Genomic DNA, 25,086 nt, shown 5'->3' on the forward strand with positions numbered 1-25,086 from the left:
ACCACTACTCGCAAAATCTCAGCACAGTATCTTGACATAATCAGTAATGACAGCTAGAATATCACGGTGTGAAGAAGGAATGTATTCAAACTTAAAGGAGGGTCTTGTGTTAAGTTAGAGTTTCTGTGGTGAATATAAATGGAGGGTTACAGCCAGGAATCACGTTAAAATAATAACATCTGAACAGTCAGATGTTCTACATTTAACAGATATTAGATGCAAATGTGATGCAAGCGTGTTGCACGCTTGGGTGTTCACACTGGCAGGGTTGTTGCTGTTACGCTCCTGCATTGTCAACAACATGGTCCTGCAAATGTTTCACAATAAAATGCCTTGTGTCAACAACTGACAGGATTCTGTCGACAGAAATGTTGGCAGAGCACTTCTATTTTAAAACGGAAGTAGGAAAGTTTGAGTAAAACAGATACATTTGTATTCCTCATCTGTGTGACAGATAAAGATACTGAAACTGTAGTAAAAGTGGTATAGACTCAGTATAATCATCAAAACACCAACAAAGGAGCTATCATTTCTGTGGATGTGCCACGGCCGAATTAATAGAACAACATGTTCTGCAACGCTCACGCAGGCAGTGTGTTACAGGCAGCATGCAATCCAATACAAAAGCCGTGCTATAACATTTCTTTATGCACATGATATTCAGATTTTGGTGCCTTTGTCGGAAATGTGTGAATTTAGTCATATGTTTATTACAGGGGTTAGTCAGAATTGGAAATACCGTTACTAATTATGTCCTCAGTGCAAAAACATATCATTTAATGCCAGTGTTGCAGGCATTGTGACTTGTAGACTTTTATGCCAGAAAAGTGACATATGATATCCAAATATCCTTGGACAAGATTCTGAATGCCAAATTGCTCCCAATGGCTGTTCAATCAGTGTGAGTGTGTATGAATGTTAAAAAACTGAGTAGCAGATGGCATCTTGTACAGTAGCTTCAGCCCCCAGTGTAGAAATGTATGTCTGATTGGGTGAATGTGACAAGAAGTGAGAAAGCACTAGTCTAGAAAAGCACTATACAAGTGCCAGTCAGTTTAACATTTACCATATTGTTTTGCAAGGATCTCATGAAAATGATTCTATTAACCTCAAAAACAAAGTGATTTTCAGTCTTACCTATCTGTTCCTGTGTGCGTGAGTGTGAGGGCTGAGCCTGGACTTCAGCCTGGGCCTGCTGCTGCTGCTGCTGCTGCTGCTGCTGCTCCTGCAGACTCTGACTGTCCACCGAGATGCCGCTGTCGCTGTGCAGCTTCTCTCCCTCCGGCGTCACCATCTGGTTGTTTGTAGCCGCACGGTTATTTGCTGCCTGCTTGTTCTGTTTGCAGCTATTCCACCTGTGGAGAAGTGGCGTGTCAGAGAGAGATAACAGTCCACTCAATATATATGATAAATAGTGTTCAGAGTTTTAGATATTTGGATTTCACATTGGAAAGAAAACAATAACTGATAGGGGAAAACAACATTTTATGTAACTGTTTATGTGTCCATATTCAGTGGTAGTGTGGTGAAAATTAAGATATCAATTACTTTTTTGTTTTGTTTTTTTAAAGAAAGATCAAGACATGTTTTTAGCCTCTGTGAGACCAAACAGGACGAGCAGAAAAAATGCAGTTAGCATGTCAGGCTAACTAGCTACTGGCTTATTAGCTACAGTTACCAACTGCTTTAAAGGAGCATCTCACTACGTTCCTTTAAATTTGACCTCTGACAGGACCATCCAAAATTACCAGAGATAGCTCCATGTTTGCCAAACACATTTCTTGGCATTAAAAGTGAAAACATAGCTCAGTCTTTTAGAATACAAGCAGCTGTCTAAGCTAAACCAAACAGGCTAAAAAGAACATTTGTTTCCTTATCCTACATAAAATTAATTATGAATAATGAATTCGTTATGCAGTGCAACACAAGAACAATGCTCTATTCAGATGTCTTCTACATGGACTATCAACTGGTTAGGATGCTAACTTTCACCTGAAAAATGTAGCATAGAATCAGTTTGTTAGCACAATATCATGTATTTGGTCATTAGGAGCATATTTTAAGACCCCTATGGCCTAAAACAATTGAGCTTGAAACATTATGAAGTCTAGTTGGAGACAGATTTTTCAACCTACTCATGGAGCTACTTTGCCACAACAAATAAAATCAACAGCTCACAAGAAGTGAGGAAGCTGCTTTTGAAATCAAAAACCCTTCATTTCAGAAATTTCTATGAATTTCAGTGGTTACTTGTCGTTGAAGGCTTAATATGTGTTGCATCTTTGTGTTCAAATAGAAAACTATAATAAGATGCTCGTACGATTTGTTTTTAATGAAAAAGCTTCATAATTGTCTAATGACCCTTTCTCAGAGGATGAATGACTCATGAATTAATAATTAAAATATTCATGAGGTATTGGATGGTTCACTACAGTTAACACTTTCAAGTGTTTACTTATAAATGATTAGGTGTCAAAGAAATTCACATAGTTTGCAGTCTTTTTTCTGCATGACAAGTACATGAGGATTTTAGGCCAGATGTGTTTGTGACTCTGCCGATAAATCTGGCACTTGAATATCCCCCTGGTCGGCACTTTTCAAACAATCAATGCCACTAATGAGGTTGTTTACTTGCTTCAGATGTGTTTCAGCCTGGGCTTGTATCTGTCTGTATGAGTGCTTGCATGTGTGGTGGTGTGTCCTCATTAATGTGTTAGTGTGTTAGTGTGTGTGTGTGTGTGTGTGTGTGTGTGTGTGTGTGTGTGTGTGTGTGTGTGTGTGTGTGTGTGTGTGTGTGTGAGACCTCTGTAATGCATTAACTGTTGTGAGAAAAACTCTTTGTGGCATATTTAAGTGATTCTTTAGAAATAGGTCAAAACCTTTCAGACCATAGCAGGCCTGAATATTTCACTAGCCACCTTTCTGCCATTTTTTAGCCTGGGGCAACATCTGTCACTCAATCCAACACCATCCACCACACCACTATCTCCATCACCCTCTTTGTCCTACATTATATTGTGGCTGTGGTGCAAAATTGTGCTAATGTCTTTAACTACAAAACATCTTTTCATGTTGTTTTTTTCTACCAGCTGACCTCTTAAAAACGATGTAGGCCACAAGGCCCACCACCACGGCAGCCAGGATGGAGCAGTAGATGGGAATGAGATTTTCGTTGAGCCCATGGCCGAGGAAGCGTGGAGAGCCAGCGCTGGATGTGGTGGTCTCTCCTGGCATCGGGCTGTCGGAGCCATCGGGGAGGAAGTAATTGGTGAAGGAGGGTGGAGACGGACCCATATCAGAGGTGGGAGTGAAATATGTTGGGAGGAGAGGATCTGTGTGGGAGAGAAGTGAGCATTTTTGTGAGAAATTAAATGCCTAGATTCAACTGAGAAATTGAATTAAGTCTAGTTCTGAATCGTCATAGTTCTGTGAGAAAGTAGTGCTTTGAGCTAAATGTTAACAACAGCATGGTAACATGGACAATGCTAACATGCTGCCATTTACAGTGCTGGAAGGAGTACTCAGTAACATTTCTACAGTGTAGAAAAATTCTAGTAAAAGTCAAAAGTATTTAGAATATAAAAATACAAAATATACTTTAATTACCTAAAGTAAATGTATCAGTTATGCAGAATGGCTGAGAATAATGCGTTTTTTTTTCTAATTATTATTGTCTAAGCTGGTAAAGGTGGAGCCTGTGATCTTGGTTGTTTGGTGAAAGGTAGTCATAAAACTTGCACCGAGCTGTCTTTAGTCAGTCTTTTTGTTGTGTTGATGTTCTGATAATATCAAACGTGTTTATGCAAATACTGAAGTTCAATAACGTGAATATTTTCAAAAAACCAATTGCTGTGCTCTCTTGAGAACCAAACAAGAAGCAGCAAACCTGGCAAACAGTGAACAGAAGAGTCTAGGGAGATGCAAGGCCATGGAAAAGTCTTGTTTCTCTTGTACTGTGGAAAAATATAAGAAGCTTGTGGTGATGTGGATTGAGCAAGGTTTGGTGTAGCTATACTGCTGCTATTTGACACCCTTTTATCTTATGTTGTTAGAGTTATGTGTTTTTGTGGACCTGTGAGGACTTACTATTTCATATTTCTAAAAGGGAGTTTTGTGTAATATATTCCACCAGGAGCAGGATGCTAAATAATCTCAAAAGGAAACTAGTTGTAGTCTTGCAATTAGTGACCCTGCAAGATCCAGGGTCTTTGCAAAATCTTAAAGTGTGTGACTAAAACTCACATTGTCTTTTAATGTTATAAAAGCATTTTCAGTCATCTAATGAAGGGTAGGCATAAGCCTATAGAGACACATCATCATTTTGTTTGATTTTATTTTTGCATTAATAATCTGAATCTGTAATGTAAAGTAAAGTTATCAGATCAATGTAATAATGTGTAAGACGTACAATATATGCATTGAAACTGTATTAAGTAGAAAATGACAATTCTTCACATGTACTTCAGTACTTAACACCATTAGCTATTTAGTAGGTGAAATGTTTATCATGTTCATAGTTTTAGTTTAGTGTGCTAGTGTGTTAACATTTGCAATTTGGCACTAAATACAAAGAACAGCTTAAGCATTATTAGGGTTCTTTCTTTTGGCACCATGAATATATGTACCAAGTTTCAATCCAGCCAGTGGTTGATGAGATGTATCAGTCGAGACCACAGTGCTGGACTAGCAGACTGCCATCCACAGAGCCAGGACACTTGCATGGCTCAAAAGAAATGCTATCATGACGAGACACTTTCATATCTTCTCTGAGAGCTTGTTTGTTGGGGTGTAGTCACCAAGTCCCCAACCAGATGTCTGATACACTGCACACATGCGGCAGCTGTTTCTGATAGACAGATGGGTTCTGGCTGAGTTGCTGTATGCAGAAAGAAAAGGAATGTTCCTCGAAAAGTTGGGGGGGGGGCAAAAAATATCTGTCACCCACCAGCCCACCCGACACCAGGCCTGGGCCCTGCACACCCGGTCGCTTCTCACAACATCCCCTTCTATGTGATCTGTGCACATTGCCTGACATTATGGCCATATGGATCCATGTAGAGCACAGTCTGGGGCTTAAGGGAGGTCATTGCTTTGAGTTTAGCCTTTGCTGAGGCCAGAGAGGCAGGAAGGCTCTGTGCTACTGGATGGGTCTGGTTTCTATCATAGCAAAGCCTGGAGAGAAGAGTCATTTTCATAAATTGTCCTATTTCCTCTTTCTTTGTGAGCTCCATTAATGATTCAGTGTAATTTCCCTTGCTCCTGCAGCACCGTGCCCACTCTGATGGGCATGACTTGTCCGGAAAACACACTTCATCTGTCAAATCTCTCCTACAAGCTCCGTCATATTACACTTGTGTTTTGAAAAGCGGCTAACACTGCAGTGATTCTGTCAGATGGTAGAAAGGCTCAGAGAGAAGACTGCAGATTATTCCCTCCCTCAGGGCACGGTACAGCAGGCTGAGGAGAGGGCCTGTCCAGCCAAAACCAAAAACCCCTCAGCTCAGCAGCCTGGTGGGGATGGAGAATGTGCAGATTTGAGCCTGTAATTCCCAGCAGAACCTCAGGCTGCTCCTCATTAGCTTTGTACTGGCGCTCACTGGATTAACCCCGTGGAGACCCCTGAGGCTTCCTTCAAGGCCAAAGACTGGGACGCTCCATCCCAAGTACTTTAGGGGTCGCCCTACTTTACAATTATTCTGTTTTTTTGGCGTTTAACACTAAACTGTGATGCATAAACTTGATACAGTGATTACAGCGGGTGAATCAGATTACCAAGTGGTTCCCATGTAATGTAGCTAGATTTTCTTCTTTGTTGCTGTCATCATCTTTAATACACCCATCACTTTTCAAATCTACAAACTATTTCAAAAGAAGGTTTAAATGTATGCCATGTACATTACTTTTGATATTTCAAATCATGGCTGTAATTTTAAAAACTTACTGACTTGAGAAAAAGCTATAGGTTGGTTTTCTCAAATAACAAAAAAACATATTTTCTCATTTACTTTCACTGGCATCAAGGCTGCATTGCAGATACTGTTCATTTTATTTGTACAGGGTTTCCAGAGATATCCACCTCTCGAATTTCTGCCTCTACCCCAATTCACTGGAGGTGAATAAAATTCCATTTGTGCTGCTCACAGGATTGAAAAATTACATTTTAATAATTCAACAGCTGTGTGTCTTTGCAAAAACGCTGTCCTTTTGACTGCGGGTTACCCACAGACTGCACTGTCAAGAAGTTTTCTTTGGAACTTCTTTGAACTGAAAAAATACTCTGTATAAAAACTGTCGACATTGTTTTCTCTGTGTGTATGTAGCCATAGATATTTTTTTCAAAGTTTTCCTTTTAGCAACACATTTTTCACTCACCTGCACTCTATCTATTATTATTATTACTAACAAGAACAAGGCCCAGCCGAAGACAGACATTAATATGAAGTCAGACAGATGCTGAATGACTGCTTGTGTTTGTACTAAATTTTTGTACTAAGCAACGAAAATTTGGAATTTGGGGGGCGGGGGGGTTGATTAAGTCACTGGTGTGAGCAGTAATGTGGTCAGATGTCAGGAAGAAGAAACTCAGTAGACCATCACGGACACAGTCTGTCTACACATATAATCTCTTTTCACCAACATGGCACATAGTCAAGTTTCTCCACATTGATTTGTTGCATAATTTACACATGGCTACTCGCTGTAATAGTCCGATGGGACTTTGATGGGCAACTTATGTGGACATATTTGAAAAACTTGTGTTGGGCGTTAAGACTCCACGTTGGTCTCTCTGTCTGTGATGACGGGGCATTCCTGCCTCCCGTGGGGGGGATTGGTTTACTGAGGCGGTAGAAAGTGTCTTTCACAGACAGAAAAATACAGCACATGTGCTTGCCATACTTAGAAACACAGAAATAATGCAGAGGTCTATTTAAAGCAGCGCTATTGATTCAGATCTGTCTAAAAGGAGGGTGCGCTCAGAGGAGTGGAACACGGGTGTCTGTATTACACGCGTTTCTTGACCTTTCCTGGGATGTAGTCAGGTTTCCTCAGCTCCGCCATACATCACCCGACTAATGCAGGGCTGGCTAATGGTATTAGCAATGCAACACGAGCTCGCAAATAGAATAAATTGTCAATGGGAAGGTGTAAAAGTGAAGGAAAGTGTGCAGACTGTCTGGCTTTATATACAGTTTGTCAAGGAAGCTTTCTTGCACCACACTGAGCTATCATTCATCCTGAACTGCTGTGAGTGCCTTTCTTTGGTACAATGACTGTTCTTTCCATGCAGATGAATGTATGCATCAGACACACCTCAGGATTCGTCTTAAATTGCTTTTCTCATTCTGAGCCAAGATGACAGCTCTCCTGGGAATCTGCCTTACACAACACCGACTCAACACAGAGTTTAAGTACTGTATACTACATCTCTATTGTAACTCCCCCTCTTTCCCTCTATTTCTCAAGGCTGATGTAGAAAACACGACTGGCGTTCGACCAAAGGATAAACCTGGGGCTCCAGAGGCTGCATACCTCAGCTGGAATAGAATGGGAGCTTAAAGGCGGCGGTGGAGCTTGAACAATTTCATTTTGGCTTCAGTGGGTTTAAAACACTCATGAAACAAAATAAAACTAGCCCGGGATTTTATGAGCATGGGGCTGTGTGCATGGGGAGATGTGTTTATTAGCCGGGTGTGGACGAGAAGGGGAGAAAAAAATGTTTTTAATTTTTACGAGCCATTGAGGTCTTTATGGTGAAGTTAACCTCGGGGTCTTGCGCAGAGGTTGGTGTCTTGGCTTCTGCCAGTTCAGGGGTGGAGATGAGCAGCTATCAGGCGCAGCACATGTACAATGACCTCTTTATCAGCCGCCAAACACTCCCCCTCTCTCAGCTCAGGCCTCTATCTCAATCTTCCTCTGTGTTTGTCGCCAGACGCGCACACATCCATCACACACACATACAAATTATTCAAGTGAGCGCTCTGTCTTCTATTAGGGAGGGTTAATAGGGAGAGCGGAGGGGAGGGCAGACAGAGAGGCAGAGTGTTAGGACAGAGTGAGGAGGGGGTGCGGATGAACAGAGGAGCTGCTGTAAAGTGCTCTGATTAGCAGGAGTAATTATACTGCAGCGGTGAAGGCACTGAATGCACACTGGCCACCTTCCACCACTCCGCTAGCCCAGCCACTTGAGGGCCACTGTGGGAAGAGATAGAGAGAGAAGGGAGAAGGGGGGCAGTGATGAGAGGGGTAATCAAGAGAAAAGGAAGTCTGCCTTTATCTGTTTTTTTTTTTTAATGTTCCCCTCTTCCATGTTCTCGAGGACAAACACTCAAACAGACGCTCAACACTTCAAATCTTCTCAACTGGAAACTGAGTAGCACCTTTATGGAAAAACTCAGCCGAGGCCAAACGGACAGAGACCTTCGATAAAAGATGCAGGAGGTGTTTTCAATTTCAGATCAAAGGCGGTTCACACATGTGCAGTGTCCGGATTTTAATGAAAAATGCACAACTTAAAGCGCACTTGGCAGGAGGAGGGAAGAGTGTGCCGAGTTAGCCCTCTATCAGCTGTATTGATTTTGGATGCTCATAAAAAGTGTGTCTGAAGCTGGAGAAGCTTGTGTGTGTGTGTGTGTGTGTGTGTGTGTGTGTGTGTGTGTGTGTGTGTGTGTGTGTGTGTGTGTGTGTGTGTGTGTGTGTGTGTGTGTGTGTGTGCGCGTGTGTGTGTGCGCTGCAGTGGAGTGTGGGTGCTCATAGAGGTCATTCAGCGAAACCTGAGCATGAGCAGAAGAAATCCCAGGACTCGAATCGACCCCTCTGCATAGAATACCAGCACAGCACATATGCTGCAGCCCTCTCTGTCTGGTTTCATCTCTATTTCCCTCTCTCGCTCGCTTTCGGTCTCTGTCACTGTATCATGTAATTGACACTTGGTAACAGCTGAATATGAACTCAGGGTTTAGGGATTTAAAAAATAGCTCCATCATATCTTGGAGGCGAGAGACAGCAGGATAGGAATTTTAAAAAAATTCACTCACATAAAAAAATACACAAACAGGATGAGAATCCCAGCAAGGCCATTTCCTGTTTGCTGCATCCTAGACCACCGTCAAAGGCCTGGAAACTTCATCACCACCACATGTGACTGCAGCCATTACCCACAGGCCCACTGGTGCTACATGACAGGGCTCTCCTTTCAAACGGACGTCCCACAAGGTCACTTATCGTGCCATTTTCAGTGGCAACCGTCGCTACGGCTACAATGCTATTGCTTAGGACAAGGCGGGTCAGAGGTGAGACTGGCTGCATGGGTGGGCGCTAAATGGGCAGCAGAAGGCTGTGCTGTAGCCTGCTGAAATGTACAGTAGATATCCTGCGTGTTTTAGGGGGCACAGGGTGCAGTTTGTCTTGATGCCTGTCAGTCCTGTGATGTGTCAGCCTTCTGAGTGGACATTGCATCCTCCATTACTAAACTATATGCAGCACAGTGCAGCGTTTGGGTAGATATGTACGCAAGATTTTAGGGTCTGATAAAAAAAAAAATAAGGCAGAGTTTGCAAGGAGCAAGGAAAATAGTCATTCCCAACATCCCACCATGTGGACTTTGGTATGCACATTGGCTTCCAGGATTTCTGCAAAGCTGCCAAGTTCAGACTCGTTCCATGAGTCGGGAAGTTTGAGCACTGCAGGGATAATTTTTTCTCATGTCTTTGTTTTTGTTCTATAAACAAAAATTAACAAAGCTGAATATTGATTTTAACTTGAACTGGCACAGATATGGACATTACCAGGTGTAATGAACATCTGATTTTGTTGCATCATCTTTCTACTCCACTCAGTCATGAGAATTTTAAACAAGACTAAGAGTCTACAGCCATGCTAGCAGCTCTGAGACTGTAAATATGCACAGCAGTGCTAAGAGCTTAATGGTAATATCAGCATGCTAATATCATAGACTGTATAAGTAATGGACGTAGCCACTGTGACATCACCCATTGGCTTGTGTACTCCTGTTCTGAAGCCTCGAATTTGGCATTTCGGCTGTCGCCATCTTGTTCTTTAGAGCCAGAAGTGGCCATATTTTGTCAAGAGGCTGGCACTGTAAAGGAGTAAGGGGTCGATCTCAAAGAAGCCAAGGACACTATTAATAGCAGCTGTCACTCAAAATGGCTTGCCCTAAATTATGTCTAACTTTGGGCCTTAACAAAATGTAAACACATGAGCTATATGAAAATTCACCCTCTGTACAATTTGCAAGAAAGACCAAAACTGCTTTTTTTGTACCAGGATATAATCATGTCTATTTCTGCTGTAAAGTTGGGCATTTTAACATGGGGGTCTATGGGGATTGTCTGGCGTCCTGAGCTAGCCTCAAGTGCAAGAATTGCAGTTTTTGACACTTACATTTTGGGTTCGTTTTTTAGCCGCTTGGCAAATATGCTAACAATGAATGCTTATGGTGCATTCCATTTGCACTGAGAGGTTGGAATTTCAGAGTTCCCAGTTTGAAATTTCAACTGGGAACCCCCGTGAAGTCAAGTTTCCAACTTGGAAAGTCAGAGGAAACCAACAAACCCAGACCTCAAAAATCAGTATGGCTGCTTTGTGCACCAACAGTAGTGAAAGCTGTTGTAACATACTGTTTATTAGCAATTCTGTCTTATTTGTGATTGTAAATTTTGTTATTGGCAACTGGTATTGCTAACAATTGCTAACCCAGCTTGAACTTGGTTTTGCTAACAGCATCTGGGTTTCACAACTTGTTGTACTGGATAATGATCTACTCAGGTGTGACGGCATTTCCAGCTTCGACTTTCGAGGTAAATGGAACACAGCCTCACATGCTGATGTTAAGCAGGTTTATCATGTTCCTCATCTTTGTTGAATGTGTTAGCATGCTAACTTTGGCTAAAAGGCAAAAAACTGGAAAAAAAAAGTGCAGCTGAGGATGATAGGAATGATTAGTTTGGTCATTAATCCATTATCAAACTTTGAGCTGATGACTGTGCTAGATAACAAGTTGGGGTCACCAAAGTTTTTTTTAAATTCATGCTGAATGTGACATGAATGTCTGAACCAAATTTCCATTGCACTCTATCCAGTAGTTTTCAAGACATTTCACTTCAAACCACAAATGTCAAACTCATGGTGGCTCTAGAGGAAAAGTCAGTAGATCAAGAAAGAAAGAATTCTGAAGAAATCCTGATCATCATTAATGTCTACAAATTTTCACAGCAATTCTCCTAATAGTTGTTGAGATATCTCTGTCTGGACCAAACAGGTGGACAGACCAACTAACTGACATCGTCTATCATGGCTAAAAACTGCAAAAAAAAAAAAAAAATTAAATCAGTTTTTGCCAGAAGAAAATTAACTTCATCTTTTTGTGTGCCTTGTTATAGATAAATCCAGCAAAATTTGACCTGGTGGCACACAATTTAAAATGCAGAGTCAAGCAGAGGCCACAGTCTTGTTTGTGTTAGAAATAACCATGGTGATGTTTTATTGAGGATAAAAGTCCAAATGTGGTGCCTTTGACGGTGTTTGGTACACAGGGAAAGAAAGGTGGTAAGTCATCGTCTATGTTATTAGCCCTTCTTCCACCTCATCTGCCGCTCCTCATCTTATCTCCCCAGTCCATTTCTCCACTGGCTGTCAGTGCTATTACAGTCTATTAAAAGAGGAATTTACACCTTCCACATGGTGCTAACATCCTCCATACTAAAACCTTTGTTGACAGATTTTTGAGGTTCATTAGCTTGGTGGACCCAAATGCCTGCCAGCATCTAAGGCCGTGAAATCCCAACCAAGCCAGCCTAAGAAAGAGAAATATTGTAGCCCAAGTAAAAATCCCAACATTCATATCAGAGGCCACTATTGAGATGTTCATTTAAAAATTATAATGCGCGCAGGAGATCGATAAACGCTCTGCGTTAGCAAGTGCTCCTGCCATTAAGTGCTTTTCTTAGAAGCATTTAATCATTCCACAACGTTAAGTGCCTCTTCGGTCAAAGTTTGCATAAAAACAAGTCACACAGAAGGAAAAAAGCTGTTCTCTGAAACAGACAAAGACCACAAATTTCCTCTGAAATCAGGGTTGTTATTGGGAAAAGGTTGTTTTTGTTACAAGTGCTTAAGATGTCGAGTTTAACTTTACACTCCTCACTTATCTGATAGTGCTTTAAAGGAAGATTGCAGATTTTTATCAAGGAAATGGAGAGCAATGCCACCTCAGACATTTTTACCTCCCAGATTTGAGCCTGGTAGCCCCCTGATGAGGTCGATTTCATGCCTCGTCCGGCCCAAGAATTTACAGCTTCCTTGGTTAGAAGCTGCTTGTATTCCCGGATACAAGCAGCTCAACTCTGCTTCTTGCATGTTGCCTTCTGCTATGTGGGAGACCAGATTATTCATTGTCTTTGTGTTGACATTTCAGTAGTCTTTGACCTTTTAATGCTAAAGCTTTCAACTTCCTGGCATTTCAAAACATGACCAGCACTGACCTCTGACCTCGCCTTTTCCCACATATATGTGGGAGTCACTGGTAGCATTTTGAATGTGATTGAGACCTGATTGAGACATATATGATGGCTCCAACATAGTTTGCAGGGAGTTTGCAGCATGTGGTCTGTTTCACACCTATAACCTGTTTGGTTCAGTTCATTTTAACTCTGATTGCGATATCTTGTGCACTAATATTCCTCTGTTATTCTAAAAAAAAGCAATATGTTGAATTTAGATATTATGAACTATGTCTTTTTACGACTGTAATATTTTTGATTAAGAGGTGCGATATTCCAGTAATATTCGGGTTTCAGTAGCATGCTTTGAACATGTATACATTCCAGCCAGAATGTAAGTCTCAACTGGGGATTTTAGTGCGATTTGTGACACATGGCCGCTTGCCTGCATACAGTCAGATCAACAGTTTGTAAGTCAGTATGGCAGAGTTGCATGCCCAAAAGGAAAGCCCACATTTCTGGTTAGAAGGAGAAACACAGCAACTGGAGACAAAAAAAAAAAATCAGCAGGTTTTTGGATATGCACAAATATGATGGTTGAAGAAATTAAAGTGTGAGGCTGTGTTTCCACAGTCAAACAAGTCTACCACCAGCAGGAAACTTTGGAAAAATGGTATTTTGATGCAAATAAGCAAAATGAGAAACAACTGCAGCTGCTCTTCTTTTCTATATTGTGATTTGATAAACAGCTTGTTAGATTAATCGCAGTATGCACTGCTGCATGTAAACAGGAGTAGTAATGGAACATTCATTTTCATTAGCCATGTAACCAGCTTAGTAGGAGTATTGTCTTTTTTGGAATGAGGGCAAAAAATGGAACATCTTGTAATGTAAACATAGCCACTGACATCTGAACTCTGACACTGAGCAAATAACGACACCAAAACAGCTTGAAATTAGGGTCTGTGCTTCCAAGCACATTTACAAGCCTATAGTTCGTCCACTCACCAGAACATGATTTAAGCATGAACTCAAAAGCTAAACTCTGGTTATCTTTGCCCACGTGTGCATGATGTCAGCGCAAGTCTGTCTGGCATGCATTGTGCTGCAATTTTGCGCAGGCATGGCTCACCAAAAACAGGCATATTGTTAATGACCAACCTCTGTAAGCTTTTCATGATGACCAAAGAAAAAAAATCAATCAATAATATGTGCACCATGACTTATTTTAATCAGGGCTAATGATAACTAATGATTATTTTCTCTATTAATACATTTATTGATAAATTAATCTTATATCTAAATGCCCTTAGCCCAAGGTGACCTCCTTAAATTTCTTGTTTTGTCCAATAAAAAATATTCAGTTAACTGTCACATAATTTAAAGAAAATCAGGAAATCTTCTGAATTTATGCGCCGGAAGTATTTTCTAAATTAAATGAATAAAAATTCTGCTACTGTAAATCTACTGTCAAAATAATTAATTAAAAGATCATTTCAGCTCCTGTCAACAGTCCACAAAACTGTCTGATGAATGATTAGTCCATCAGTCATTTGAGTCCAGTGGAGTGGCCTGAACTAACGGGGTGAGTGTGATCTGTGTGTGTGGCAGACTTACCATGGCAGACAGAGTCGCTGTCCGGTGTGCACACAGCCAGCTGTATCTCTGTTTCCTCATCACAGATGGTGCAGGGCAGGCAGGGGTCGAGGGAGCTCTCCCGATCAGAGTAGGTATCATCCACGCATTCCTCACACACCGTGTCATGATCATGTTCACAGTGCGCGTACACACCCTGACCCACCGGGCACACTGTACACGGCTCGCACTGGCCGGATAACGCATTGAAGAAGAAGTTGTAGTTGCAGACACAGATGGCGTCGTTGGAGTCGGTGCAGGGCGTCTCCATTCTCATCAAGCCGGTACACTCGGTGCAGGGACTGCACTCTTCTGTGTGACTGTAGTTCTGTGAGAAGGTCTCACCTGCAGATGAGAGGACAGGTCGAAGGAGACGAGACACAAGAGCGAGACGGAGGAAACGAGAGAGGGGGCAAAAAGTAAAGGAGGTTAGAAGATGTAGAGAGAGCAGGAAATATGAGGAGGTAAACAGAGAGATAAACAGAGAGTCTAATGGCATTAATCATGTTTACTGCACATTCATTAGAAGGGAGGATACATTGATCCACTGGGCTTTTAGTGATTTGTGCTCTGGGACAAGAAAGGTGCTCTTGTTGGGGAGGGAGTCGAAAGCCTGCTGTGCTCGTTACGATATCGATCTCAATGTGTTTGTGCTGCGCTGAGTAAACTGCTTTAATCTCAGTTATACACACAGAGTGAAGTGCAGGTGCATCGACATGGTGATGCACAGATGATAAAGACTTGTAGTTAGGATGCTCAAGTGATCAAGCTGTCACTCGGGTACATTTGAAGGCAATAGAGTGTTCATGGGACATTTCACCTAAATAGGACAGTTCTGAGACGTTTGAATCAAATTTGTAATTTTTTTGGTGACAGACCACCTAAACACTAATACAATTTTAGCATACCGTTAAGAATTTTGAGTAAAATTGCTAAAAACTGATAAAATAGTGTCTATGAATCTAATGCTGTTTGGGCCATTGAAACATAAGAGAATTTTTTGTAAAAATGCTTTTGTATTGCTTAATTTGCTTGTAATAAGTAGGTGTATAGTACCAATGTAAAATATTTAATTAGGACCAATAAAACCTCTAATAGCTCTTGCTTCTGATTGGTTAGTACTCATGTCTGCGCTTTTAAGTCAATTAAGAAGAAACTAAGGAGCTTTTGATTTTGCACCACCTCTTTGTTAGGTGTGTAATCATGTTTCATTTTTGTAATTTTGATGAAAAAGACTTTGATAGATATAATAAATACTTATAAACGGTCAAAATGTCAATTAGCATTGTTATTAGCATTAGTAAGTATCAGGGTTCTACCAGTGTTCCCTTTGTTAATGAAAACTGAAGAAAAATGTTTGGCAATCATAATTTTTCCATGACGAGCTAAAAATAGATCTTTGACAAAAAGATATGACAAAATGTATATTTTGTTCGTGTTGACAAGACAGGCCTAAAATGTTTGTGGTGGGCTAATGGATATTCAGAATGAGAGCAGAGGAGAACAGAATGATTGATGCTTTTCACTCGGAAACCGAGAGTGGCCGTGCAAGCTAGAATTTCCCAATGGGGTATGAGTGGTATGATCTCGAAACTCTGAGTTCTTACCATTAAATGGTAAGACTAAATCTCAAAAAGCTGCCAAACTTGACACTGAACAGTGTTTATCATTTTTACTAACTTAGTTTTATGTGTTAGCAAGCTAACATTTGCTAATTATTACACAACGAACAGCTAAGGCTGATGAGAATGTCATTTTTGCAGGCATTTAGTCATAAACCATAGTATTGTGTAGGGCTCACCCGAATGCTTCAAAGCGTCAATCATTGCCATGGTGCTGGATGCCCAAATCAGTTTTTAAATGCTTAATTTTTATCTTTGTTTTTTGTTTTTTCACAAGTAAACTTGTGGAGGCAATGGAAAGGAGGTGGCAAGTGTCAGACAGGAATGAGGCCAGTGTGAGTCGAAATGTGGCCCGACCCAACGCATTCCAAATTATTAAACTCCTACAACATTGCGTGCAATAGTCCACATTCCACTTTTTCTTCCCTTTCTCTTTCTCACACACACAGGCAGTGGTGCTAAGCACTATCAAAACTGGACCAGATTTGCTTGGTTCTGTCTCCTCCTGTTTAAGTTTCAACACAGGTAATTACCACTGGAGCTTAAAAGCCCCCAAAACAGTGATAATCATGAACATTATGTATTGACCACATACTTATACACTTACCAATACTTAACATCTGATAATGTGCAAACTTTATATATCCCACCAGAGCTGTGCCATGTTGTTAACCTGTTTTTGGCATCGTACATATTCTATATATTTTGGATTTGCACCTTACTGACACTGTTGTATCAGACTTGCATATGTCCAAGGTTACTTTATCCATTTTGTATTGCAACTGCTGCTGCTGCTGCTGAAACTGTAATTTCCCTCAGTGCAAACATACTTTGACTTGATGGTGGCACAAGATAAAAAGTCAGGAGATAACCAAAGTTATTGACTTTATTATCTGGAGATCATGAATTTCTTTACAACTTTTCATTGCAATGCCTCACATCGTTGTTGGGATATTACAGTCTGGACCAAAATGGTGAATCAAATGACATTAGCTCTGGTCTGGTTCAAATTTGCTAGTCCTTCACGGGGTTTGGACAGATTTTGTCCTGCAAATTGATCGTGTCTTCTTTCTTAATCAATGCATGTGTCCAAAAGACGCTCATTTTAAAGAACAACTTCGTCTCATTATATTGATTTTGTTCAAGGGTTGTGGGTAGAGCTGAGTTGTGGAGAACAGTGCTGAACAGAATGAGCTAAAAGCCATGCTGACTAATTGCCTGCTGCTTTTCAATTACTTCCAACACTTCAGATTTGCTCTCCAGGAACGTTTGCATCGGGAGGATTCGGGGAGAGTTCAGCGCTGAGGAAGTGATGACCTCGAATTAGCTTATTCTTACACTGAGAGTTCCTAGGGGCTCAAAGTAATCTATTAATATTGAATGTTCATATAGAATTATTTTCAGATATAATTGGATGCCTGCTGAATTATGCATACAGTGAGAGAGAGAGGAGGGGGCCGTGAGTGTGTTTTAGTGGTTGAATGAGATGGGAGTGGAGTAGAGAGGCTGACAGGGAAATAAATCTACAGCTCAAAATCACTACAGAGGCAGCTTCACTGTTCTCCAAATCCCTTTTTTTTTGTACCATGCTTAACATGAGAACGGTCACCTTGCAAGAGCTGCAGTTCAGACAGAATTTGTGGCGTTTTACTCTAATCAGAGTGGCAGCAAAGTGCTGCAGGAACTTTAGCATCCAACCAGTACAAAAGTTTCACAATATAAGAGCATGAGACAAGAATGCATGTCTAAACAGTCTTGTAAAAAGTTAAATAACTGCCTGTCTCACCACTGATTTCACAAAATGAAGCACGTTAACACTGGTTTAAAATCTCTTTAGTGGTTAGACGCTATTTGTCTTAAAGAAATAAATCACTGGGGCTGGGTTTCACTGTAAATAAAGCCACATGACTGTGAGGATGCGTGAGACATTTTTTGCGCAGCTCTTATCAGCATATGTCTGAGCGTGTGTGTGTGTGTTTGCCTTGGAAAGCGCTTAGTGGGTGTCGTGTTGAGCAACAGCATATTGTCAGTGTGAAAAGCCCTGCAGCAATGTCCCAGCACTTGCTTTGCGTTGTAAGCGGCTCTGGCAAGTAAACGCTGGCACCGACTGAAGCTCTAAACACCTTGTAAACAGCAGCGCGGCTAAGAAGCCGACGATGAAAGCTGTCACATTATACAGGCAGGCTGAGCAGAGCAGACGGAGGTAATGTGGAGACAGGTAGAGAGTAGGCTGGAAGAGTGGCCGCTCAATTTGCTCGAATGTTTGACTCACAGTCTGTGAGGGTGGTCTGGTGAGCGAGACGTCCAACATGAGTCTAAAAACCATGATTTAGAGATCAAAGTGCTGATGTACGACTGGAAGGGGAAGGGTCAGAGGAAATGGGGCAGTAAGGGATGTAACTGGGTTAAGTTTCCTTCTCAGATAGATGCACAAACCATCAGATTCAGGGCTTTTTCCACCTCTATCTGTCTTCACCCCTCGCTCTTATTACTGTCTGGAGGCGAGAGGGTGACACTGACTGAACCTCGGACAAATAACACACCTCAGAGGTAAACGATTATTTGAATTTGTGAGCCTGAAGCCTTTGTTTTTCTTTGCAGTCAAGCTCAACCAGACAAAGCTCTCCTCATTCATTTCAATTATCCCACAGCGAGCAGGCTAATTTAAACTTGCATGCATGAGCCCCTTTGCAGCCCTTGTGTGTGTAAACACATCTAAATGTGACCATATGCACAGAGAGGAGTGTGTCTAATTTATGTGTCAGCACTTTCATTTTGCAGCTAAAAGAAGACAGTAAAAGGCCACAGAATCAGGTAGAGTGATGTCTTTAATAAAATATTATCTTTTTTTTTTTTTTTTTTTAATTGGCCCCAATTGAGTTATGACCAGTGCACCTTTGCAGTCATGTTTGACACTAAAAATGGTTGTTAGTAAAGAGAAACGCGGCAGTGTAGCAGGGGATGGTACACTTAAAATGTGCCACTTCAGCCCGTGGAGACCCCCCTCCAAACATTGATGTGTTTCGGCCCCATTAGTGTCATCAATAATGTAGCTGTGGACGGCCTTGAAACTGCGCGATGATCTCCACAATCAGCACTTTAGGTGTAAGCTTTTAGCCAGGATGGCCATTTCTGCCATTCTAAAGCGTGTGCAGGTCCAACGGAGAGACCGTTTTTCTTCCTGACCCTCTGCTGACTGCAGATAAATCAGCAGCATTTGGAAATCTGCATGACGGTTTTATTTGTCTTTTTGATCATGAAACATTTTTGTGTGTAATTATCGCCCCGTTTCATTGGTCCACTTACCTCAAGATTTGAAACAGGTGTTTCAGGATATTACCGAAGCTATTATTAGAGGGCAAAGGAGGGAAGTTGTAATTTAACAATCAACAGTTGCTCTTGTATCCTGTGCTGAGCTGTTGGCTTGTTAGGGTGTCATGTAGGCACAAAGCTTCCTCTGAAACTGCCACAGAGTACCTGCCAGGGAAAAATCTCAATTTCCCTTTTCTTCATTCCTTATGATCCAACTTGGAAGCGATTTTTCATGCTCTTTTTCAGCTCTCACCAGACGAGGCTGTGATTCTACTTTGCTTCCTACTTTAAATCCCCCGTGAGCTGCAGTCCAGTCGGCCAGCGGGGCCCTTCTTAAACACTACTTCAGCTCATAAGGCTCTGCCTTTTGTCTCTCTGATCTTGAGTCAGTTTGCAGGGCAAGTTTTCCTGAATGGTTCACTAAGTGAGGCAGGACCGGTTGTCTTGTCTCCCATGACAGCAGGGAAAAGTGGAGGAGACTGATAAATATTTCAGCGCTGCTGACGCTGGCACTCGTCCCGAGCCGGGATCAGGGGGGGTTACTCTGACAGGAAGTGGGGAATTAAGAGGGGGTCGTGGTAAATAAAGATTCACCCATATTTACCATTAAACAGGAAATGGATGTGTTGAATTTGACTCTTCAATTATTCATTTCTGCACTTTAAAAGATGTATTCATAGCTTCAGTTTTCAAGGTAGGGTCAGTGTTTCAGCCTCCAACTTCCATATAAATCCCACCGAGTCTTATTTTAGGGCATATGCTCCTGTGGGCCTCAGGTACATTAAGATTTTATCTGCTGAAACAAAAACAATATTGAAACCAATGAAAATGCATTCGCACCGGAAATTGAGTGCAACCTCCTGGGCATTTGAGCTTAATTGTTGAGTGTTTATCAGCGGTGAATACCGCTTCTGTACTGCAGAGCAAGATAATTGTTCACTGTTAGAGGCACAATAGGCTTTTCAATATGGTTTAATTAGCTGGATCAAATGAGTAAAGAAGCATTGATGTAACAGTATGCATGATGAATGAGCAGATCGTGCCCTTTGGTGCCTGGCTCTCTAATACCATTTTATCTGCTAATACAGACGATGAGTCATAGCAACAGAGAGGAGGAGGAGGGGGGATGCTGGCTGAGAGTACAGGATGGAGAGGAGAGGAGACACGACTAGAGTTGGTGGGATTCGCTGGTGTGGAGTGGGTGGGGGATGAGGGAGTGAATGAAAAAAAAATACTCATCAGAACTACAGTCCTGAGGGCCAGCCCACATTATAGGAAAATAGAGCTGCGGTTTGCCGTCTATGCATCGTCTGCCACTGTTTACAGCAGGAATATGAAAAGGAATATGACGCGCAAGACAAACTCCTTGTGACGTCAAAGCAAAGATAAAGTCCAGACGCTTTGTGAAGCTGTGACTTGTTTCTCTACAGACTCCAGACACATCCACTCAACCAATTTCCTGCTCCGGCCTATCATATGCAACATTTGATGATGACTATTAATTACCCTGCTCCTTCCCCATTGCCTGGCGTGGCTGGACTTTTAACAACACTGATGCAAAAGCATGAAGTCCACTTTCTTTTATTCTTTTATTTTTAAACAAAAACCCATTTTTGCCAATTTCACGCCAATACCTTCTCTAACACTGACTTTGTTTGAAAAGAGTTGCTTTATGTGAAATTGACTCTCAATACTTTTTTACCCGGTGGCACTGTCGTGCTCTAGATGTGGAGAATTGGCTTTCTGCCCCTGAACCCGTTGCTGCAGCTCTTGAGTTGCTCCAGGCGAGGAATAAAAAATTCAAATGGGTGAAATCAGACTTGAGATTCTTAAAAATGCGACAAGACGCAGGGATTAGCATCTGTTGTCCAAAGAAGTTCACAAGTTCAAGTTTAATTTTCTGTAGACAAAGAGCATTACTGCCATCCTGCAAACATCCCTCAAAATCGAATCATTTCCAAGAGAATGACATCAAGTTGATATTATTGTGTTTTGATGTTAAAAGGGTGTTTACATGCACCATTTGCCAGTGTTTACATATGGCATCTGTGTGAGTGGATTAATGCAATCAATCAGTGTTCAGCAGAGAGTGCACTCTGCATGTGTAAACAAGACAAATTTTAGATTTCTGCTCAGCAACAGTCACCTTAGAGTCTTAAACTGACACAATTAGCAGGTGCTTTCAAAAGGTAAGAGAATGTGTGACATTTTCCACAATTCTTTAGCTCCTCTAGAACTATGCAGCAATGCTCGTGACCTATTCTGCTCTCTGACATACACCATCATCTTAAAGGGCAAAAAGAGCTGCAGGAACGTGACACAGACAGACGCCAGAATTGAGAAGAACACTATTTGTTTGCAGCATTGCCTCTTCTTCTTCTCTGAGAAGTTGCAGTGTTGGCACCTCTCCCGGCTCTGGTCTGTAGAGCGAGCGTTAATGGTTCACAGCCTGAGCCGAGCTGTGAGCGAACACATTTGGACCCACTTACAAGCATCAAACATGTGAATTCCTGTTTTATTTCTCAGGACACTTGATAATGGCAAAACAGACACTTTATACAAATGAGTAAATTGGACAATAGAAGTTTGTCTTGGCTTTACATTCTTTATGTTTGAAGTTCAGGGCTGGGGTGCCATTGAAAGCACAGAAAATGAATGTGGATGTATAAATAAAGATGATGTAAGTGGATGACTTTGCATTAATCGGGTGTGAGCACGTGTAATGCTGGTGATGACATGCAGTTTACATGTGTATACACTATATTTGATCGTCTCCAGGTTGAATGTAATCCTCTTGGGTTTGACAAAATTCAGGAACTGGAGTTTCTGTAAAGTCAAGGTTTAGCATTTTGGGGTAAAAGTTACTTATCTAGTCTATCAAAGGGTTAATTCAGCCAAATACAAAAATTAGAGACATTTTTTGACCCGACTGAGCAGATTTTATTGGAACCATATTGTTTCAAAGATGAAAATATGTTAACTGTGAGGTCTGTAGATATTGTTTGTGGAAAGACTCATAGCTACTAAGTTTTTGTTAAATGTGATTTTTGATTTTTAACACCACAAACCTAAAGCACAAATTTTGGAGGAGAATATCTCAAAACCGTAGAAAACAAAACCAACACTTAATGGTAGGAAAATGAGAGAATGGTTTTGGTATCACTTTTCTTTTAAAGAACAGTCCATAATTTGTAACTTCTGTTGAGGTTTTTTACATGAAAGTAAAATACTCATTCCCAAAGAAAACAAAATGTGTGTCATTGGTTTTATTGAATGAAGTTGCCTTTGTTTTACACTATTACGATAATCTGTCTATTAAACTTAAATGAGAAGTTCTTGAAACTGAAAATGAGATTCAGTTGTGAGTATGTAAATTAGATAACATCCAAGTTATTCCTAATAGCTTTATTAATATTTAAGAAGTAACTTATTATAATTGTGTTGCAGATTAGATAAAGGCTGTTAATGGAGACAGCTTTTCTGTTGCTGGAAAATTCTTTCGGCTGGTGTCTGTCATAGACTTTATAAACAATGGACGTAGCTACCGTTACGTCACCCCCGCAATTATGCATAAATTTAAGACTTCATAAAACATAAACTGATGAGTTATATAAAAATTCAGAGTTGTCATAAATGTTTAAATTAGCTACAGAGACCAGCACCGTTATTTTGTACCAGGCTGTAAACATTTTATTTCTGCTGTAAAGTTGGGCATTTTAACATGGGTGTCTATGGGGACTGACTTGCTGTTGGAGCCAGCGTTACGTGTTCATTAGAGGAGCTGCAGTTTTTCATACTATCACGATGGCTTCATTTTTCAGCTCCGGAGGCTGCCGCTTGGAGCTTCTGCGACTCTTCTTTTTTATTTAGCATATTTTATCAGTTGTATAGTGGTAAATGTTAATATTGTTCGTAGATGGATAGTATTACAGAGACCCAAAGGTATTTTTCACAACCTGGCAACCCAGAAGTTGTTGGTATTGATAGCCAGTGTGTAAGATTTAGGGGCATCTCTTGGCAGAAAAGATATATCATACTCATAACTTTTTCAGTTAATAATCACCATTGCCACCGTAGTCCTACATGCATGTCACATTTGAGAAGTATCAGTTGGTTGCAATCTGCAACATTACCACTCGATCAATCCTGCACACCAGACTTTTAAACCATTTCTGACAACTTATTAATACTGTATGCCTTATCAGAAATTGCTGTCAGGGTTTCTTTTTGATTTGATCAAAATGCACAGTGGTTGAAAGTCTTAATATTTAACTTTATGAATGAAATACTCACTGTCCAAACACTGGGCGCAGACAGTCTGCGTGTCGCCGCATGTCTTTATCACTCCCTCTCCAGGTGGACACACCTGGCAGCATTCTCCACTGGTAGTGTACTGACCGGAGTCACAAGGGAGTAGCACTGCTCGCTCCGTCTTAGACGCCGCCGCTAACGCCACCTAGGACAACAATACAGTACATTAGAGCAACTCTTTGACACATATTCAAACACACAGCACACAGCCACTGTGACTTAAACATACACAGCAAAACAAATTGACGAAAATTACTGCCAGGTTTCCAAGCTGTTTCTTAAATCCACCTGCTATCAGGACTCATCATAAATCATGTTGTCTCCACCTGTATTAGACACACTTTGAACAAGTCTAAACTGCCCTAATGGCTCCCCTGAAGGCCCATCAGCTCTAATAGTAAACTCATGACACGCTGCGGCCGAGGCACTTACCATAAAATCATGTGCACACAACATTATACACATGGCCGTCATAATTAGTGTCTAAAGGTGAGAGGAGCTGTAAACGCCGGCCCCTTCTTCTGATCAGCAATGGCACACACACACATACTTGTTCTTCTCTACATATGAGGACTTTTTAATGAGAATAATGCATTTTCTACCACCTTAATCCTAACTTTAACCATCAAAACTGCTTAAATCCACCTCTTAGACTAAGTCTAACTGTAACCCTTATGCTGCATTCACATGAAATCATCGTGAAACAGTTTTGGACGGCAAGGAAAACAAAAAAACTGTTTGAAAAATAGCAGGACAGGGCTGGATTTCCAAAATAAAAGCACCCTGATGGTAACTGGGAGAGCCTGGACAAGGCTATGTTTTTAAGAGAAAAGCCTCCAGATGGTAACATTATCATACCAGAAGGCTCATATAAAGCAGAATTTTCAAAATAAAAGCTCTTAGATTATAATTTAATCTGATTTAACATTTTCTTTATTTTAAACACGAGGCAAGCTGAAAAAAATCATATCTTCAATCTGCTCCACTCTAAAATTCTTCCACTTTTCATGCTTTTATCAAAAATAGAATCATTTTATGTCCATTATTTTATACAATTGTACTGGTAATGTCCATTAGTTGATCGCCCGTGTTTTCTTCTTGTGTGTGGGAGCTACATAATGTCCGATTGCAAAGTCAGTCATGGAGGATGTCAGAAAGATTTTACTGTCACCAGTATTCTCTGCCAGGCTCACCTACTTTTATCATCAAACTTGAGAATGATATCCGGTTTGCCATCTGCCTGATTTCATGTGAACACAGCATAACCGCTGGAAAACAAATGCAGTCCTCTGACGGGACCATAACAAAGTCAGGAGCAGGAAAGATGTCCTTACTTTGCAAAAATGTCCTCAGGGTCTAAAATTAAATTTGGTTTTTGTCACTTAGGCGGACATTGCATTGACTTTCCCTAACTTTAGCCAAATAATAGGCCATGATAGTGCAATAAAAGGGTTTAGTTAATGGGGGCCAAATGGGAGATAGCCCACTGCTGTAAAGCAAACCTCTACTCTCACTGGATTCACAGCTGAGGTGATAAAGTTGTTTTTGCATTAGATAACAGGTCTTTATTTATAACTCTGTACTAACTTGCATTTCACAGATACACATTTTATCACATTACATACCTGCAGCAGGCAGCCATTGCTCTGTAAATACACATGCATTTGCAGTCTCTTTCTTCCAGAAACATAATTATTTGCATGCATGGTTTAAATTTCTCCATCCTGTCTAATTTACTGCCGTTATCA

The 25,086-nt window shown here is 41.0% G+C and overlaps 1 protein-coding gene and 1 long non-coding RNA gene across 2 annotated transcripts in view; one reads left to right on the forward strand and one right to left on the reverse strand.

The window, feature by feature from the left end:
* The window catches only part of LOC148186435 (uncharacterized), a 148,157-nt gene that overhangs the window by 95,151 nt on the left and 27,920 nt on the right, over positions 1–25,086 (forward strand). Inside the window, exon 2 of the long non-coding RNA XR_015779687.1 lies at positions 3,090–3,301. This is a non-coding gene — a long non-coding RNA (uncharacterized LOC148186435). The remainder of the gene's footprint in view (positions 1–3,089; positions 3,302–25,086) is intronic.
* Positions 1–25,086, reverse strand: part of ngfra (nerve growth factor receptor a (TNFR superfamily, member 16)) — a 40,024-nt gene that overhangs the window by 12,704 nt on the left and 2,234 nt on the right. The window contains exons 2-5 of the mRNA XM_042505853.2: positions 23,321–23,483; positions 14,076–14,438; positions 3,095–3,332; positions 1,138–1,355 (exon numbers count right to left, since the gene is read on the reverse strand). Coding sequence (XP_042361787.2) covers positions 1,138–1,355; positions 3,095–3,332; positions 14,076–14,438; positions 23,321–23,483 — 982 coding nt within the window. The remainder of the gene's footprint in view (positions 1–1,137; positions 1,356–3,094; positions 3,333–14,075; positions 14,439–23,320; positions 23,484–25,086) is intronic.

The sequence above is a fragment of the Plectropomus leopardus genome, chromosome 18 (genome assembly GCF_026936395.1).
Source record: "Plectropomus leopardus strain MGB_pleo_1.0 chromosome 18, ASM2693639v1, whole genome shotgun sequence".
In the NCBI taxonomy this organism is placed as follows: domain Eukaryota; kingdom Metazoa; phylum Chordata; class Actinopteri; order Perciformes; family Serranidae; genus Plectropomus; species Plectropomus leopardus.